The sequence below is a fragment of the Ictidomys tridecemlineatus genome, chromosome 3 (genome assembly GCF_052094955.1).
Source record: "Ictidomys tridecemlineatus isolate mIctTri1 chromosome 3, mIctTri1.hap1, whole genome shotgun sequence".
NCBI classification, from domain to species: domain Eukaryota; kingdom Metazoa; phylum Chordata; class Mammalia; order Rodentia; family Sciuridae; genus Ictidomys; species Ictidomys tridecemlineatus.
The window spans coordinates 61,271,782-61,291,118 of record NC_135479.1 but is presented as its reverse complement, the minus strand read 5'-3'; the positions used below and the strand labels follow the sequence as shown (position 1 = coordinate 61,291,118).

The window sequence follows — 19,337 nt, the reverse complement described above, 5'->3', positions numbered from 1 at the left end:
GTTTAACAGATATTTGCTGGGCATCTGCTCTGTGCCACACCATGGGGCACCGTATCCGGTTACTTTCCACCTTCCACTACACCACAGACTCTGGGCCTCCTGCTACTTGATGTTTCCTGACAGCCCTGCCCACTTGCAGGCTGGAATTTGGGTGTCCTGGTCTCTCACTTACTGAGAGGAAGAAACAAGGTCCCCATCATAGCCTACAAACTTCTGAGGACATGTTCTGCCCTCTCCCTCCCTCCACCTGGATCAGCCTGCAGCATATACCCCTGCAGGTGGTTCTGCTCAAAGTCATGGCACATGATGCTACCCTGATCAGTTTCCTTTTTTTAATATGTATTTTTTAGTTGTAGTTGGACACAATACCTTTATTTTATGTATTTGTTTTTATGTGGTGCTGAGCCTCACACATGCTACATCCCAGCCCCTCCTTTTTCTTTATCCCTCTGAGGTGCTATTCATCTACAGTGATATCATATGACAAAAATCTACATGATAGTGGTTCCACAACATTATCATGTGGTTGAGAAATTCCTGCCACCTGGCGACAACGTGGCAGTTGTAACATTATAGTACAATACCTTACTCAAATGTCTGTGATGCTGCTGGTGTAAGCAGTTGTCTGAAGTTTTGTTGTATGTGTACACCACCTGCAACTATGTGCAATGAATGACACTTGATGATGATAATGGCTATGTTACTCTGCATGTACTTACAGTATTTTATCAGCATTTTAGAGTGAATTACTTCCACTTGTATACTTTGCTGTGAAGAGCATGTGTGTGACGCAGTTGCCACTTCATACATCATGTGTTTACCGTGTCTTTTGATCGTATCATTTTTCCTTATGAGGACTTAACCATCATTGCTTCACTCACTGTGGCCCTGGGAACAGTAGGCCATACCATGTGTGGACCACGCAGTGCAGGCATGTAGTGGATGAGACCACCTGGTTAGTGTGAGTGTGTTCTATGGTGCTCACATGATAATGGAACTGCCTAAGGATGGCTCTCAGAACACATGGTGTTATTAAATGACACATGGTTGTACTTATTTTGTTTGCTACCTAACTTCCCATTGCTGGTCCCCACCAACTAGAATATGATTTGTTCACTTCTAGAACTCCTAGCACCTGGAATAAGGTTGGCACACAGCAGGTACTCAGTAAATATTTATTAAACGGTGCAACAAACAAAAAAAATCAAAATAAAGTGAAAACTATAGTGATAGGGGTATACATGGGATCTAGAGTGACTCAGAAGAGGGTCCTGTGCGATGCACATCTGAGATGAGACAGAAGAATTCAGTCAAGGGACAACAAGGGGCTTTAAAATAGGAACAGAAACAGAGTAGGCATCCATGATGAATAGATTGTCATTCTAGAATTAACTCTTTCCATTCTATTTAAAGACAGGAAGGCAGGAGAGACTTGGAAAAGGCAGGACTACTTGGTAGGCAGTCACAGAGGTGGCAGCCCAGGCCTCATTCCTGATCTGAGGCAGCCAGGCCAGCTGCAAGAGTCTGGCTTGGAGCTCAGGTCACTGGCACGAGAATCAGGAGTCAGAAGGGGATTCAGGTACCAAGCTGCACTGAGGCTGAACAGACAGTCCTAACTTAACAACGGTTCCAAAGAGGATGATGTGGGCTTTAGGATGACGTAAAAGAGAACACACATTCAATTTGGAGCTTGTCCTGGGCTGGTGAAATGTAGTAAGATTATTGCTGTCTCCATGCTGGGCAGTGTCAGTGAGCCATAGCTCCCAGTCAGCCCATGATCCTGAGGAAAGACAACCTTCACTCTGCAGTGTACTGTGTTGCTGAGCTGGGATATGTGGGAGGTTAGGGGTGTTCAATAAATTTTTGACTCAAAATGTTTTCGTTTCATTGTTCTTTTGTCTTTTTATTTTAAATTTATTTGTTTATTCTAATTTGTTGTACATGACAGAAGGATGCATTTCAATTCATAGTACACATATAGAGCACAATTTTTCATGTCTCTGGTTGTACACAAAGTAGAGTCACACCATTCGTGTCTTCATACATGTACTTAGGATAACGATGTCCATCTCACTCCATCATCTTTCCTACCCTCTTATCCCTTCTCTTTCCCCCCTCCCCTTTGCTCTATCAAAAGTTCCTCCATTTCTCCCATGCTCTGCCCCCCCCCCCCCATTATGGACTAGCATCCACATATAGAGAAAACATTCAGCCTTTGGATTTTTGGGATTGGTTTACTTCATTTAGCATGATATTCTCCAACTCCATCCATTTACTTGAAGATGTCATGGTTTTATTCTCTTTTAATGCTGAGTAATATTCCATTGTGTATATATACCAGTTTCTTTAGCCATTCATCTATTGAAGGGCATCTAGGTTGTTTTCCACATTCTTGTGCTGCTAAGTCAGGGCCTAATCCAACTTAATGAAGACTTGGGCCTACTTTTTCTTATGTTAGGTGCAGAGTCTCTGGTCTAATTCATAGGTCCTTGATCCACTTTGAGTTTTGGGACCCTGGCTGCACCCAGGCCTGTCAAGGGATGTGGGGCCAGTGTTGGGATTGGCTGTGTACACACATAAAAAGTCACGGGGCTAGGGGAGAGCCAACAGAGGGACAAACATGGGCTTATCTGGAGGACAGGTTAGACCAGGGGCCCCAAGAAATAGCCTCCCTTCCTTGGGGATCCAAATAGAACTTGGAACCCATTAACCAGGCACCCACATTCCAGCATCAGCCTCCTCATTTGGTGAAATATTTTGGATGTAAAAGCGTGTTTTCTTGCTTCCCCTGTGGAGGCCGAGTCTTTAGAAGGCCACGCCGCCAGAGCTCTCCCTATGGCTGCACGGCCCCTTCCCTAGGCCCCATACACTGGTAACCCTGAGAAAGGAACTTTTGGAAACAACTGTGATGTTGCTTCAGATCCTGCTCCCTGTCCCCTGCTGGTGGTACTCCTCCAAGTGGCCCTCCTGCAAGTTGGAGGAGTAGCTTAAGGTCCACACCTGATAGCCCTGGTGAGGTACATCCAGGAGAGAACATCACTGTGAGTAGCCCACCACCTTGCTCCTCAGTATGGGGGAACAGGTACCTGAGGCAGGAGCAGGTGGTGGAAGACTGTGAGCCTCGTGTCCTGTCATGTTCACCCAGGGCAGGGCTAAAGGTGGGGAATAAAAGTGTCCAGGGTACATCCTGGGCACCCAGTGTCATTTCCTGTCCTCTCAGAGTAGAATCCTGTGACACAGTGTCTGTATGAGGTCTGGAGAGCAGACGGTCACGGGGCAGAAACACCCTGAATGGAGACCAGCAGGGGCTGGGGCTCCTGGCCAGCTACCAGGCACTGTCTTCCATTCTTTCCACAGTTTATCCTCAACAAGGGCTGGAGCTGCAGTATCAGCTTCATTTCAACAGAGGATCCAGGGACAAGTACCACTCAGGGTGAGTGCGGGTCAGGGGGGACTCTACTGGCAGTGGACAGAGCAGAATAAAAGTGAATAAGAGCAAAGACACCACTAGGACCACCTTCCTGGTAGGATTGTCAGGTGGAGGGGCAGAGTCCCCACCATGAGGAATCTGAACAACAAATCCTCGCCCATCCTCCCCACCCTCTCTGCCTGCCTCATTCTTGGACTCATCCAAGGTCACTGTTCCCATAATTTTGACAACATCAGAACAAGGACATGGACAATATTTCATTTTAATTCTCTGATAATTTGTACTCTGCCATCCAACTGACTATAACTCCAATACCCAGGTGTCTAGGTGACAATGGCCTGACGGTCCTTCCATACACTCTCCAAGTCTTACACAGCATCAGGATTACTAGGGCTGTGTTTAGCTGAAACATCACAAGGCTTGTGCCAATTGGTTCATTTCTCTGGTACTTGGGTCTCAAGGAACACAGACTGTGAAAGCAGGAGCTGGGCCCCCAGACCCTTACCACCTTCCAGGGGGACCCAGGTTCCACAGCCATTCAGCCTTTCAGGGCTGTGGGACCTGGACCTCATTCCCTCCTGGGGCCATTTCAACAGCACCACAGAGAATGATGTCCTGGGTGTCCTCACACAGGGACCCTCCTGTGTGGGATGAGCCTGTTTTCCCATCTCCAGAAGGTGATGTGCTGGTGGGACTCAGGGGATAAGCTCCTCATGCACAGAGCTGCCACCTCTGCTCAGCTAAGAAACTGGCCTGAAGCTGCTGTGTTTCTGACTATCCCCTCGGCAATTCCACTGTGAACTCTGCCAGTCATTGCTCTGCTGGGGCTCTCCTGTCCCTCTGTGGGACAAGCCCCTATGAGCTTTGGCTATTGCACTGGACTCCATCCCCAGACACTTCTGGTGGGTCAGTTTGGCACTGACTCTGTTTCCTCAATGTCCCAACCAAGAAGGTGGCTACAGAGGGGAGGATACCAGCATTGGATATGTGTTCCAGGCATACTCCCTGGGGGACCTGGAGGACATCCTGGAGCCTGCCTTCTTTTATGATTCTTTCTCTTCAGCCTCAACAGATGTACCAAATGTGGGGAAGGTAAGCCCTGCCCAGGGTGACAGGGTCACATACAGCTGAGTCCTAGAACTGGCCCTGTGCCTCTCTGAGCTTCAGCCCTCTCCTCTGAACTGTGGGGTGCCAAGATCACTGACCTCATGGTAGGAAAGGCCAGGCCTCTCATACTGCTTCCCCCATCCCTTTAGGGTGGTCTCCTCCCTCTCTCTCTTGCATTTGCCTCACTACCCACTTGGTAATGTCCACAGCCAGGTCACTGTCACAGGCCCTGAGGAGGAGGACCAAGGACACCAGGTCCCAGCCTTGACAGAAAACCTGGAGCCCATGGAGGAACAGGCCGAAGGTGAGGAGGACTGAGGTGGGGTTATGAGTATGTCAGAATGGGACAGGGAGGGACAAGCAGAGCATACTGCACAGGAACTGGGGCGGGGCAGGAACAATGAGAAGCAGAGCTGTCATTGTCTGTGTGCATTCTGGGAACACTGCCCGGTGTTGGGTTTGTGTGTGGAATTGTATGAAAGGCAGTAGAGAATATTCTGCCCTTGGACTTAACATGGATAGTCTGTGGACCTTTACTCCTCTAGCAGCTCTGGTGCTTGTGGAAGCTCCAGTTCGAGGTCCACCATCTCCACCATCTGATAGAGAACTGGAGCTGGACGAACCTGCAAGTGGACGATCAAGGCCAACAACCCCTGCTGGCCCTTCAGTCAGCACTGCATCCAGAGGAACCCAGAGTCTCTGTTTATTCATCTTTATTGTATGTGTTTATTATTTTAGTATTATTTAAAATTAAAGATTCATTTTCATTGTTAAAAGACTCAGTCATTTGCCATCAAGTGCCTTCTCTAAACTGTGCACTAGTCACCACCATGTAGTTCCAGAACATTTTCTGGAATTTGGTATCCATGACCACTGCCTCCCCTTCCTTCCACTTGTCCCCAGCAACCCCTTAGCTTCTAGTCCTGAGATATGCTGAGTCTGCATTTTTCAAACCAGTGCAGTCTGATTTCTTCTGGGCTGCATAACGTTGGAAGGGATTAATTATGTTTCCTCAGAAGGGCAAATGCCATACAAAATTTTGTTTTTATTCTTATTTCTTTGTTCCTGGGCTTGAACCAGAGGCATTTTACCACTGAGCTACAACCATGGTCTTGTCTCTTTTTCATTTTGAGACAGGCTCTTGCTCCATTGCTGAGCTTGGCCTAAACTTAAATCTTTTAAAACTTAAAGCAGTGTTATTTGGAAACAGAAAATAAAAAATAAAAGAACTCTTAAGTTCAATGGCTGGAGAAAAGAAAAATTCACTTTGTAACAGGGAATTCACTTTGTAACATCCCGCAGGAAAAAACAACAATGTCCAGGTCCATGTCATCAGGCAGTTGAGTCTCAACACCAGTTCCGAACAGAAGAGTACACAGAGAATCCTTTATGGTAATACCAACAACAAGCCAAGCAGAATAAAAAAGCACTTAGAAACATACATACAGTAGTCTGTACAGATACATAAGTTAGGATAAAGGAAAAGATAAGAAACCCCAGCTCCACTTCCATTACCATCTCCACCACCTGAGAGAGCACCAGGGTCAGAACCTCCTTCAACAGCAGCTTCAGGCCTGTGGCTCCTAGTGGCCCCACCTCTGCACCACCCACTGAGCGCCCCCTGCACCTGTTCCCACCCCAGAGCTGCCCTTCCCCTCTCCTCCTTTTTTTTCCCTTTTTGAATTTTTATTAAAATTAGGTCACTTTAAAATTTTAAATTATATTTCTTAAAAACATTCAGCTTATTGGCTTTAATTGTATCCCTTGTCCTGTATCTGGTACCCATACCCACTCCCTCCTCTTCTCCCTCCTGTTAGTCTCCAGGGAACAGTCATTATTCTCTCCCTGAGATTTGCTTCTTCTGGGTTTTTCACAACACTGCAGTCCAACTTCTGTTTGATTACATAATATTGGTAGGGACCATTTAAGCTTGAATTTTCTTTGAATGGTATATCCCACAAAGATCTAAGATTTTTAGTTTTTTTTTCTTTTTTCTCCTTACTGCAACCTCTACACTTCTAAATGATCTACAAGTTGTATTAGCTCTATTTCCAAATCATATTCCAGAAGTCTCTATTCTTTGGCCTCTCTACTGCCACCACCTTTGGATTTTTGGTTTTGCATTTTTATTTATTTTTATTGGTTGTTCACAACATTACAAAGCTCTTGACATATCATAGTTCATACATTAGATTCAAGTGGTTATGAACTCCCAATTTTTACCCCAAATGCAGTTTGCAGAATCACGTCGGTTACACATCCACATTTTTACATAATGCCATATTAGTGACTGTTGTATTCTGCTACCTTTCCTATCCTCTACTATCCCCCTCCCCTCCCCTCCTCTCTCTCTACCCCATCTACTGTAATTCATTTCTCTCCTTGTTTATTTTCCCATTCCCCTCACAACCTCTTATATGTAATTTTGTATAACAATGAGGGTCTCCCTTCATTTCCATGCAATTTCCCTTTTCTCTCCCTTTCCCTCCCATTGCATGTCTCTGTTTAATGTTAATCTTTTCTTCCTGCTCTTCCTCCCTGCTCTGTTCTTAGTTGCTCTCATTATATCAAAGAAGACATTTGGTATTTGTTTTTTAGGCTAGCTTCACTAAGCATAATCTGCTCTAGTGCCATCCATTTCCCTGCAAATTCCATGATTTTGTCATCTTTTAGTGCTGCGTAATACTCCATGGTGTATAAATGCCACATTCTTTTTATCCATTCATTTATTGAAGGGCATCTGGGTTGGTTCTACAGTCTAGCTATTGTTTGTGCTGCTATGAACATCGATGTGGCAGTATCCCTGTAGTACGCTCTTTTAAGGTCTTCAGGAAATAGTCCGAGAAGAGCAATAGCTGGGTCAAATGGTGGTTTCATTCGCAGCTTTCCCAGGAATCTCCATACTGCTTTCCAAATTGGCTGCACCAATTTGCAGTCCCACCAGCAATGTACAAGAGTACCCTTTTCCCCACATCCTCGCCAGCACTTGTTGTTTGACTTCAGAATGGCTGCCAATTTACTGGAGTGAGATGGTATCTTAGGGTGGTTTTGATTTGCATTTCTCTGACTGCTAGAGATGGTGAGCATTTTTTCATGTACTTGTTGATTGATTGTATGTCCTCCTCTGAGAAGTGTCTGTTCAGGTCCTTGGCCCATTTGTTGATTGGGTTATTTGTTTTCTTATTGTTTAATTTTTTGAGTTCTTTGTATACTCTGGATATTAGGGCTCTATCTGAAGTTTGAGGAGTAAACATTTGTTCCCATGATGTAGGCTCCCTGTTTACCTCTCTTATTGTTTCTCTTGCTGAGAAAAAACTTTTTAGTTTAAGTAAGTCCCATTTGTTGATTCTTGCTATTAACTCTTGTGCTATGGGTGTCCTATTAAGGAATTTGGAGCCCGACCCCACAATATGTAGATCGGAGCTAACTTTTTCTTCTATCATACGCAGAGTCTCTGATTTGATATCAAGCTCCTTGATCCATTTTGAGTTAACTTTTGCGCATGGCGAGAGGAGGGGATTCAGTTTCATTTTGTTGCATATGGATTTCCAGTTTTCCCAGCACCATTTGTTGAAGATGCTATCCTTCCTCCATTGCATGCTTTTAGCCCCTTTATCAAATATAAGATAGTTATAACTTTGTGGATTAGTCTCTGTGTCCTCTATTTTATACCATTGGTCCACCCGCCTGTTTTGGTAAATGAACCCAGGGCAACTACACCACATCCCCAGGCCTTTTTATTTTTGAGATGAAGTCTCACTAAGTTCCTGAGAATCTCCCTAAGTTGGGGAATCTGGCCTCCAAGTTTGAATCCTCCTTTCTCAGCCTCCTGAGTCCTTTGGATATTGTTATGTGCCACCCATCCAGAAGGTCTCAGTTTATATACAAAAAGTATACCTTGGAAAACGCTTTCATAACATTGAAAGTAATTTTTTCTGGCTGAAGGGTCAGAAGTCAAAAAGGAAATAAATGACTGACTCCTGATGGAAAAACAAAAAGAACATGGATACTTAGACAAATCACAACTAGCAAACTCTTAAAAACCTAGACTGATAAAAGGTTAATATCCCAGGGATACATAGAACATCATGAGTCAACCATGGGACAAAGGAAAAATTCCTGCAATTCAAAAGGGAATCACTGCACATAGTAACTGTCAAAGATGTTCAACCTCTGAATGTCAGCACATACACTACTGAGAGGTCTTATGTCCCCATTGATGGGCAAGGTTTTAAGGCTGGTGCTGAATTGCCTTGGTGAGAATACAGGAGACTGAGGCCTGGGCAGATCCCCTGGGAGATGCAGCCACGGATACTCCTCCAAATCATCGGGAAAAGTCCTTAGCATGTGTCCCTTCCTTCATCCAGCAGGTCCAAAGCTAGGTACTTATCCTGCCAACACTGTTGGAAATGGCCAGAACTAGAGCCCTCAGTAACTTCCATGTACAGGTGGTGGATGGCCACATCTGCTCCCTACCCACCAAAGAACCCTGTGGCTGCTGAGGTGGGTCTATCTGTGCCACAAGGAGAGAAGTCAAGGAAGCTGTTACATGAACACAATGGTGTGTTCAGGGTGTCTCTACAGAGGATCTCATTTGATAAAGAACACATCAATGATGTAAATCTGCATGTGCCCACAGATGTAATGAGTGCAAGTGAGAACTACTTTGGCTTTTTCCCACAGGATTTGGTATAGGACTAATGGTACCAGGTAACAGGCTGAGTGCTATGGCCTGGCCTTCCACAGTAATTGCTCAATGTGTGGGAGTCCATCTCTGAAGTAGCAAGGAAGGGCAAGTTCAGGTTCACAGAAAGGAGTTATGCTGGGGTTCTGCTTCACTTTTTCTTTCCTGTCTGAGAAGCAGCATTCTAAACTCAACTTGGATGACCTTTGAATAGGCCAGACTGTAAAGTTACTGTAATATTACAAAAACCACAGCAAAACCTATAGGTATAGGCCAATATACCTCATGTCTATAGCCACAAAAATCTTTAACAAAATAATGGTAGAGCAAATTCAACAGAACATTCACTAAATCATACACTAGGACCAAGTGAGATTTATACCAGGGTGCAAGAATGCTTCAAAACACACAAATAATTCAGCTTCATAAGCCATGCTGACAGAATGAAAGATAAAAACATATTATCTCAATAGGAGTAGAAAAAATAATTCTAAAAAAATCAACACTTTTGCATGATGCACATCCTCCAAAAATTAGGTAAAAAGGAAAGCACCACAAGACAATAAATATCACACAGGATCTGCCACATCAAACATCGTATGCGGTGGCTGAAAAATGGAAAGCTTTTCCTTAAGATCACCACCAAGGTGAGGCTGCCCACCCTGCAGCAATGTCTGTTCTATGTAGTGCTGAAGACCCCAGACAGAGGAATCTGTTAGGAAAAAGAAACCACAGAGATCCAAACCAGGAAGGAACAAGAAAGGGTCACCTCTGTTGGCAGAGGACAAGTCCTCTTCATAGAAAACACTACAAAATTCTCCAATAAAAACCATTAGAACCAATCAACAAGTTTGATGAAGGTTTGGGAGATAAAAATCCACCCGAAAAAAATCAGATGCATTTCTATATCCTTAATAATCACCTATCAAAAATAATAATAATATTTCATTTGTGATAGCACCAAAAGGAACAAAATATTTAGAAACAAATAGAGCCAAATCAAATGTATTCAAAGGAAGAAAATTTATCTGCATACTGAAAATCATTAAACACTGATGAAAGAAAATGAACACAGACATGGAGGGAAAGATACAGTGTGCTTTTGGATTGAAAAATAAATACTGCTAAAATGTCCAAGTTACCCAAAGCAAGAGATTCAGTGACATTTCTGTCAATCTAGCAATGACAATCTTACTTGATATAGACAGAAAATCCTTTAATTCAATAAGACCACAAAAGATTATGAATAGTCATCTCCTCCTGACAAAAAAGAACGTACGAGAGGCATCACAGTACGTGATTACGAGTGCCCTAACAATCCAGTCAGATACCAACATGAAAGCTGACACAAAGAAGAGAACAGAGAATACCACAGGAATATAGAACACAGGAGAGGGCTCAGATACAAACCCACACACACAGATTCAATTACAGAAAAGGCACCAAGAACTGACAATAGGGAAGGGACAGTCTCATCCATGTATGGTGCTGGGAAAAGAGGATATTTACATGCAAAGGAGTGAAGCTGGACCTGTATCTTACACAGTACATAAAAGTGAACCAGAAATGGATTAAAGACACAGAGCAAATCCACATAAATCTGATTCCTGCCAAAGGTGCCAAAAGCATACCCTGGGGAAACAACAGCCTCTTTAGCAAATGCCGCAGGGAAAACTGAATAGTTATATAATATAAAGAAGAATGAAACTAGATCTCTTTTACTGTGAGCACGGAAAAAAAAAAAAAGAAAGAAAAACACCCCAAAGTGGGTCAAAGTTCTAGGAATTAGGCCAGAATTAGGCCAAATTGTATCAAGAAAACAGGGAAACACTCGAACACATTGGCAGCATTACTGACTTCCTTAATAAGATCCTAAAACTCAAGACATAAAAGTGAGAATTAATAAGTGTGACAGCATCAAACTAAAAAGATTCTGCACAGCAAAGAAAACAAGAATGTGAAGAGAGCCTACAGAATGGGAGAAAATGTTTGTCAGATACTCTTCCAACAGGGGATTAATAACCATTATTATATAAATGTTATATGTTGACAATAAAACAATCTTAATGAACCCAATAAATGGGCAAAAGAACCTAAAGGGAGATTTCTCTAAAGGAGAAATTCAAATGGCCAACATGCATATAAAAACATGTTCAACATCCGTAGCCATCAGGGAGATGCAAATCAAACTAAATTGAAACCAGGCGCAGAAACACACACCTATAATCCCAGTTGCTTCCCAGGCTGGCAGGAGAATTGAAAGTTCAACACCAGCCTCAGAAACTTGGTGAGCCCCTGTCTCAAAATAAAAAATGTAAAAAGAGGGTGGGTATGTGGCTAAATGGTTAAGAACCCCTGGGTTTAATCTCTGGTACAAAAACCCACACTGAGATTTCATCTCACCCCAGTAAGAATGACAATCATCAAGAATACAAATGATAATTGCTGGTGATGATATGGGGGAAAACGTACCCTAACACATTGTTGATGGGACTGCAAATTATTACTACCACTTTGGAAAGCAGTATGGTGATTCCTCAAAAGACTACAAATGGATCCACTATATGGCCCAGCTATCCCAATCCTTGATAATTATGACAAAATTTAAAATCAACATACTAAAGTGATATATGCATAACAAAGTATATATTAGCACAATATACAATAGACAAGTTATGGAACCAGACTGGGTACCCACCAATAGAAGAAAGGATAAATAAAATGTGGTATATAAACACAATGGAGTTCTATTCAGCCATAAGAAAAATGAAATTTTGTCGTTTGCTAGTAAATGGATGGAAGTGGAGAACTTCATGCCAAGTGAAATAAGCCAGTCTCACAAACTCAAGGGTCAAATGGTTTCTCATAAGTGGAATCTACAGAGGAAAAAGGGGAAAAAAATGGGGTATCTCACAAAAATAGAATCGCATTTGTCATGTTCCAGAAGGTCACAAGGGAGACACTAAACCCAGGTCACACGAAAGGGGGGAGACTGCTCAGATGTGAATACCAGGGTGAGGGGTGCTGGGAGCTGCTAAGCAGAAGGTCCCACACATAGGCTTGGCTGGGGCACATGGATCTGAATCTAAAGACCATGGGAAGCAACTGGAAGGCCTAGGGAGATGAGGATATCTCCCTAGGCCTTCCAGGATTGCATTTCAATCCTCTCACCATGCAAAGAGAAAAGAAGGCTGGGAAGTGTGGGGAGCCACATAGAGTTATCATGCCTTCCAGTCCTGATGCACCACGGGGATCTGAAAGATCACTGTAGTCTGGCATGGCAGTGTCATGACTTATGACCTGGTCTTTTCCCCTGCAAGGATAGCAAGGCCAGTCTTCTGAGTAGGTATACCCCTGAGGTTGAGCTACACTCACTAAATCTTTTGTAATCCTACCCCTTTGCCCTGCCTGGGATAGAATGTTCCTTGGAAACTCACTTTGTCCCCTTCTCTTGCTCTGCCTTTGGGTGTGGCCTTCCTAGATGTCAATCTGCTGCAGCAGACATAATGAAGCTATACTCAACCCCTGGAAACCTGACCCCTTACCTCATTTGAATGGCTTCTCCCTAGTAAAAGAATTCAGCACGTTTTTCTCTCTCTCTCCCTCCCTCCTTCCCTCCCTCCATGGACCCCTGAAGTCAGAACAGCCATCACAGGACTCAAAGAAAAAGGTATATCTCTGTGTGTGCGTGATTATTTTGGGCAGCCCAGTTCACCTGGAGTGCCCCTGAGTGTTTTAGTCGTGAGAAATGTGATAGGAAAAGAACATGACATTTACAATGTCACAAGGAAGCTAGGCCTGTTGTTAGTGCTATTCTATGTGACATCCCACCTGTTCCTATATTTGATCTCTACTTCTGTGCATTACACACCGGTGGTAGCAGGTTTGCTAAGTGCTATCTCACATATGCCTGGTGACATCACTAGGAAGCAGATACTAGGATGATCCCAATGTGCGGTCGGAGACTTGGGGAAAACTTAAGAGACACAGATAACTTGTCCAAGGTTGTTCTGCTGGGGTTCTCCTGTCCCTCTGTGGGACAGGCCGATATGGGCTTGGATGTTGCACTAGACTCCATCCCCAGACACTTCTGGTGGGTCACAGTTTGGCACTGACTCTGTCTCCTCAATGTCCCACCCAGGCAGGAGAGGTGGCTACAGAGGTGGGTGATAACAGCACTGTATGTGTGTTCCCAGGCATATTTGCTGGGGAGCCAGGAGGAGACCCTGAGGCCAGCCTTCTTCTATGACTCCCCTTCTTCTATGTCCACCATCTTGAGTTTCTCCACTCAACAGGAGATGGACCTATTGTTGAGAAGGTAAGCCTGCCCAGGATGACAGGGTCACCTAGCTGTAAGTCCTGGAACTGGCCCTGTACCTCTCTGAGCCTCAATCTGTTCCTCTGAACAGTGGGGTGCCAAGAACACTGACCTCGTGGTACAAAAGGCCAGGCCTCTCATTTGACAGTCTCCCTTCCTTTTAGGGTGGTCTCTTCACTCCTTGCACTCACTTCAAAATCTACCTGGTTACATCCACAGCCAAGTCAGTGTGACAAGCCCCCATACGGAGAACGAAGGCCACCAGGTCAGGGCCTTGATAGAAAACCCAGAGCAAATGGAGGAGGCGAAGATGAGGTGGTCTGGGATGGGGGACTGGGACGGGGCTGAACATGCAGAGCAGATCTACCAGAAATGCGGCAGGGCAGGAACAATGAGAAGCAGAGCTGGCGTTGTCTGCATGCATTCTGGGGACACTTCCAAGGGTGGGTTTGTGTGGAGCTCTGTGAAAGGCAGTGGGAAGTATTTTGTCCCTGGAAGGAACATGGATAGTTTCTTGTCCTTTATTTCTCTTGCAGTTGCAGGGCCACCTCCAGTGCTTGTGAAGAGGGCTGCTCCACTTCCAGCATCTCTACCACCTGAGAGAGAGCTGGAGCTGGAAACACCTTAATGGCATCTCCAGGCCAGCAGTTCCTAGTGGCCCCTCAGCCAGCAACACGCATGGAGCACACCTTTACAACTGTTCCCACCCAGAGCTACACTTACCCTGCCCTGCCGATTCTTGTTTTCTTTTATGTATTTCTATTTTGTTAAAATTGGTTTCTTTTAAAATTGAAGATTTTATTCATTTTAAAAAGATTCAGTTCATTGGCATTAAGTACATTCTCAAAACTCTGCACTAATCACCACTGTGTTGCTCAGGAACATTTGTCTATATTGGGTATCCATAACCACTCCCTCTCCCTCCCTCCCCCTAATCTGTGGCAATCCCTCATCATTCTAGTCCTGTGATATGCCTAGTCTGCCCTTTTCTTTTTTTAATTTTTTTTTTAGTTGTTGATGGACCTTTATTTATTTATGTGCGGTGCTGAGACTCAAACCCAGTGCCTCACACATGCTAAGCAAGCGCTTCACCACTGAGCCACAACCCCAGCCCTAGTCTGCACTTTTCAAATCAGTGCAGCCTCATTTCTCTTTGGTCACATAATGTTGGAAGGGACTAATGAAGTTTCCCTGTAGGGTAAATGCCACACAGGTCTAAGTTTATTATATTTTTATTTTTTGTTTTGGTACTGGTGATTGAATCCAGGGGCATTTTACCACTGGGCTACATCCCTCGTCCTTTTCCTTTTGAATTTTGAGACAGGGTCTTGGTCAGTTTCTGAGGATCTCTCTGAATTCTAGGGCTGCCCTCAACCTATAATCATCTTGCTTAAAGAAGCATTATTTGGAAATTTTTTAAAAAACCCTCTATATTCAATGCCTGGAGAACAGATAAATCATGTGTGTAACAGTCGCACCAGGGAAGATCATACAACAGTGAAAAATAATAATGTCCACCTCCATGTCATTGAGCAGGTAAATCTCAACGACACTGCTGAACAAGAGTACCCAGAGAAATCATTTGTGATAATATCAACAAGAAGCCAAGCAAAATAATAAAGCACTAAGAAACATGTTTTCAACGTAGACTATAAAGAACAATGAAGACAAGAATGGACAATTCTCAGGCTAGTGACAACCTCCATGTGAAGAAGAAGGCTAGAGAAAGCCCAGGGAAGGCGTCCAGGGCACCTGGCCACATGGCTCTCTCAAGTGGTGCAGTGAGTTCACAGGTGCTCACTCTCATCTTTAAGTCAACAGGCAGCAGGTGTACTCCTTGTGCACATTGGACTTATAAAGTGAGACACAATCTGTGATTTCTAGGAGGTGACTGTGTGTGTGTGCGTGCATGCACGAGAGAGAGAGAGAGAGAGAGAGAGAGAGAGAGAGAGAGAGAGAGAGAGAGAGAGAGAGAGAGAGAGAGAGAGAGAAAGAACAACTGATGGTGGGAGTGAAACCCAGGGCCTCCTGAATGCTAAATATACATTCTGCCCGAGCTACATCCCAGGTCTCTGATGTGTTTTTAAACAGTAATCAACTTTGTACCCTACATAACTTGTACAACAATTTGCTATATTATCACCAACAAACAGCTGCACAACATTTAACTAAGAAGTTAACTATTCTTTCAATAAACAAATAATACAATTTTTACAGTTTGTGGGCCAACTAAAGCATTTAACGCAAGGTACTAACTCATGTGAGACTTACCTGGCCACAATATCTTCCCCAGGCCTTTGATATGTGCAAAATTAATAAATAAGTCAACAGCATCACAATTAATAATCATAATTAATAATAACAGAAGAGGTCTCCACACCACAGTGATGGCATTCCTTCCTCCAGCACTGGCAATGACTGTGACTGGTGACTTTTTAGGAATCAGCCCCAGTCAATAAAATACACACACCAAAGTTTCTACAGTACAAAGGAAAACAGAGCTTTAAGAAATTAATGTCTCATGATTAAGAACACCCAACATACTAGGAAAAGAAGGGATTTTCCTCAATCTCATAAAGGGTGACTAGGAAAACCCGTAGTTAACAGGACCCTCAAAGCTGGAAGACCAAAAACTGTCCCTGAAGAGCAAGAAAAACAAAAGGACACCCCCTCAAATCACTGCCCCTCAGCACTAAACTGTCTATGCTGGCCAAAGCAGCTGGGCAAGACAGAGAATAAGAAGAATCCAAATCAGAAAGGAGGAAGTAGGGCTCTGTTAGCAAATGATATGATCCTACATACAGAAAATTCCAAAGAATACCCTGAAACACTACCAAAGCTACCACTGGAAGTCAGCAAGGTTTCCAAGTACCCGATCAACACACAAAAATCAATAGTCTCTTCTATATACCATCAATGGACAAATCTGAATGGAAATTAAGAAAAGAATCCCATCTGTACCAGACTTCAAAAGAATAAAAATACCTAGGAATAAATTTAACAAAGTGAGAGAAAAACTGGCAGTCACAGGGCTGAGATGGGGGGGTGGTGAAACTATAAAACATGGCTGAAATAAAGTAAGGAAAATTTTTTCCATTACAAGTGTTAGTTTTGTAGATTTCTCCCTAGATAGACTTTAACAGCTTTTCACAACTTTTTTTGTGCTTTATTTGCATTTTCATTCAATTTTGAACACCTTCTGATTTCCTTTTTGAATTCTTCTTTAACACATGGATGTTATCTAGGAGGGTGTGGTTTAGTTCCTACAGACTCCAGACTTACACTATTGAAATTATTCTTAATTCCAGTGTAACCACAGAACTTATTCTGTAAAACTTGAATCATTATTAGTGTGAGCCTTGTTTTATGTCCCAGAATATACTCTTGTGTCCTCACAAAAAATGGATCTTCTCCTGTCAGAGAATGGAGTGTTCTAAACTATGAAGGAGAGCCCCCTGGTGGACATTCAAGTCCTCTGCAACCTCAGTGCTTTTCTTCTTCTATCCACTACTGTCAGAGGAATGATGGACTCACTGATGATCATCTGGACATATCAATTTCTCCTTGCAGTGATCAAGATCTGCTTCGTACATTCTGAAACTATGTTCTCACTTCATAACGTTTAGAATTTTCACAAATTCGTAAACAATTGAGCCCTCTGACATTATGAAAAGACCTTCCTTGTTCCCACAATATTCTTTGCTCTATTGGTTTGTTATCTACGTAGCCAACTCCAGCTCTCCTTTAAAGAACTAGTCTTTCCATGGTACATCATTTTCTACCTTCTTTTTCTTAACCTACGCCCTCCTCCTCACTGCCTTGTGCCTTGCTTCATTAGGTTTCTGGCCATAGCATGTCACCTCAACCACTGGCCTGACTCTGCAGCAGAATACTGGGTTTCACTGTGTCTTCCAACACCAGCACCCAGTGTGCAGCAAACGTTCAAGTATTAAGGAAACAATTTCTCCCAGTTTTGGTTTCCCAACACCAAAAATTAAAACAACCTCTTACCTAACAGCTCACAAGAATAGCTAAAGACACACAAGAAAAAAATGGGGATTATATTGACTCTCATCAGTACTATGTACACTAGACACATAACAGTGCATAACACTATAAACACATTAAATGCTAGTGAATTGGAACCTTCAAAACGATTACTCTCAGCCCTCTGTACCCACAACTTCCACATCTATAGATTCAAGGGGCTAAAAATATTTGGGGGAAAAGAATTACATCTGTACTGAACATGTAGATTCCTTTTGTCATCTATCAGTATAGCAACAATAATACATACATTACATTACATAGATTGTATTAAGTATCATATGTGTGTAATTTTGACATACTTGAAAGAACACAAGAGGATGTGCATAGGTCATATGCAAATACTATCCCATTTTACATAAGGGAATTGAGCATCTGTAAATTTTGGTATTTAAAGGGGGTCCTGGGACTAATCCCCTGCAGATGCCAATGGACAATAATATATTTTATGTTTCATCTTAATTTTTAAAAAGCATGAAAATCAGAGAAAATTAAATAGAAATTAAAGCAGCCTTTGAACAAATGTTTAGAAAAACTGTTTGAAATGTTTATATTCTGAAATGCAACTTAATCAAATGGACAACAAGCAACCCAATGATAAAGCTTACAGAAGGCACATGGGGTGGAGACACAAGCTTGTCTGTGGTTGGTATGCCATAAGAATGGGTTTGCATAACAGTTTTGTTCCAAGACTAACTTATTTTACTTAATACACTAAGTATACACCCTGTCAGGCTTAATTGATAACATCAAACAACTTCCTGCAAGATTTACAAAATCATGGCTTACTATGGACATTCTCCTCATTCTTTAATATTAACAGTTCCTGGGCCCAGTGTGGAGGTACTTTATGCCTTCTTTCATGCCACAGGACTCAACAATGACTCACAGAGATAAGGTATTCAATTGGAAAATCATTTTAGAAGACCTATTTTAAGGAAAAAAGCCTTTATTCCTACCTGTGCTTCTGTTCCTTCCCTCTCCAATGGACTGGCTTCTCTAGAAAATAATGCCACATGAAATTCTGTCATCTAAAATCCAATTTTAAGTACTCTATCCCTACTCATCAGCTACTTAAGGCTAAAACTCAATGTACAGACTTAGGGCTGCCCACTATGTACAGCTCAGAGAGCTTCAGTTTCCTAAAATGTTACCTTTAATTATGTACAAATAAGTGGCCTCTCAACTAGATACATATCTATTAACAAATCACTTAGTTCTTTCAATAAGAGGCAGCAAACAACCACAAAGTATATTCACCAGTATTTTAACTGGCAGATTTAAAGACCCACAAGTGTTTGCCTATCTGGAAGGGAAGGAGGTGCTAATTAGTATTCCCCAGACCTGGATGGCTTTGGTCAAGAAATATGACTGGCAGTCACAGGGCTGAGATAAGGGGTGGTGAAGAAACTGAAAATAAATAGAGTTGGCAGGACAATCTTAAAATCAATACATGGAAGAGAAAGAAGGAATTCTGGGGGTACCCTTGACATCTGGTTGGAACTCCTGGGAGTTGATCAGAACCATCCTTAAAAGCAAAACCAAGAACAGGTATGAGATCCCACCTACCTCTTGGCCGAGGCTGGAGACTTGGCCACGATGACTGCATTCCTGTAATCTGGGATCTGTGATAGACAAGAGGTTGGGGATTACCACCATGTCTCTAAGAGGTCATGCTGACAGTCAGTGAAAAACAATGCTCCAAAACTCAAAACTGTCCTCTGATTCCTTGGACATTTTGCAAAAAGAGA

At 43.0% G+C, this 19,337-nt stretch overlaps 1 protein-coding gene across 8 annotated transcripts in view; it reads right to left on the bottom strand.

Moving 5' to 3' along the window:
• Nucleotides 1-19,337, bottom strand: part of LOC110597402 (uncharacterized) — a 45,527-nt gene that overhangs the window by 10,536 nt on the left and 15,654 nt on the right. For 4 of the 8 annotated variants that reach the window (XR_013436387.1, XR_013436386.1, XR_013436385.1 and 1 more), the window contains 2 exons: nt 19,156-19,211; nt 18,546-18,585 (listed from right to left, as the gene is read on the bottom strand). The exons of 1 other annotated variant lie outside the window; for it this stretch is intronic. Coding sequence is in view for 3 of the 7 variants with exons in the window: in XM_078042961.1 (XP_077899087.1) it covers nt 18,546-18,585; nt 19,156-19,211 (96 nt within the window). In the remaining 4 variants the exon portion in view is untranslated. Of the gene's footprint in view, nt 1-17,550; nt 17,571-18,545; nt 18,586-19,155; nt 19,212-19,337 lie in introns of all 8 variants that reach the window. 3 more of the 8 variants (XM_078042963.1, XM_078042962.1, XR_013436388.1) reach the window with 2 other exon arrangements.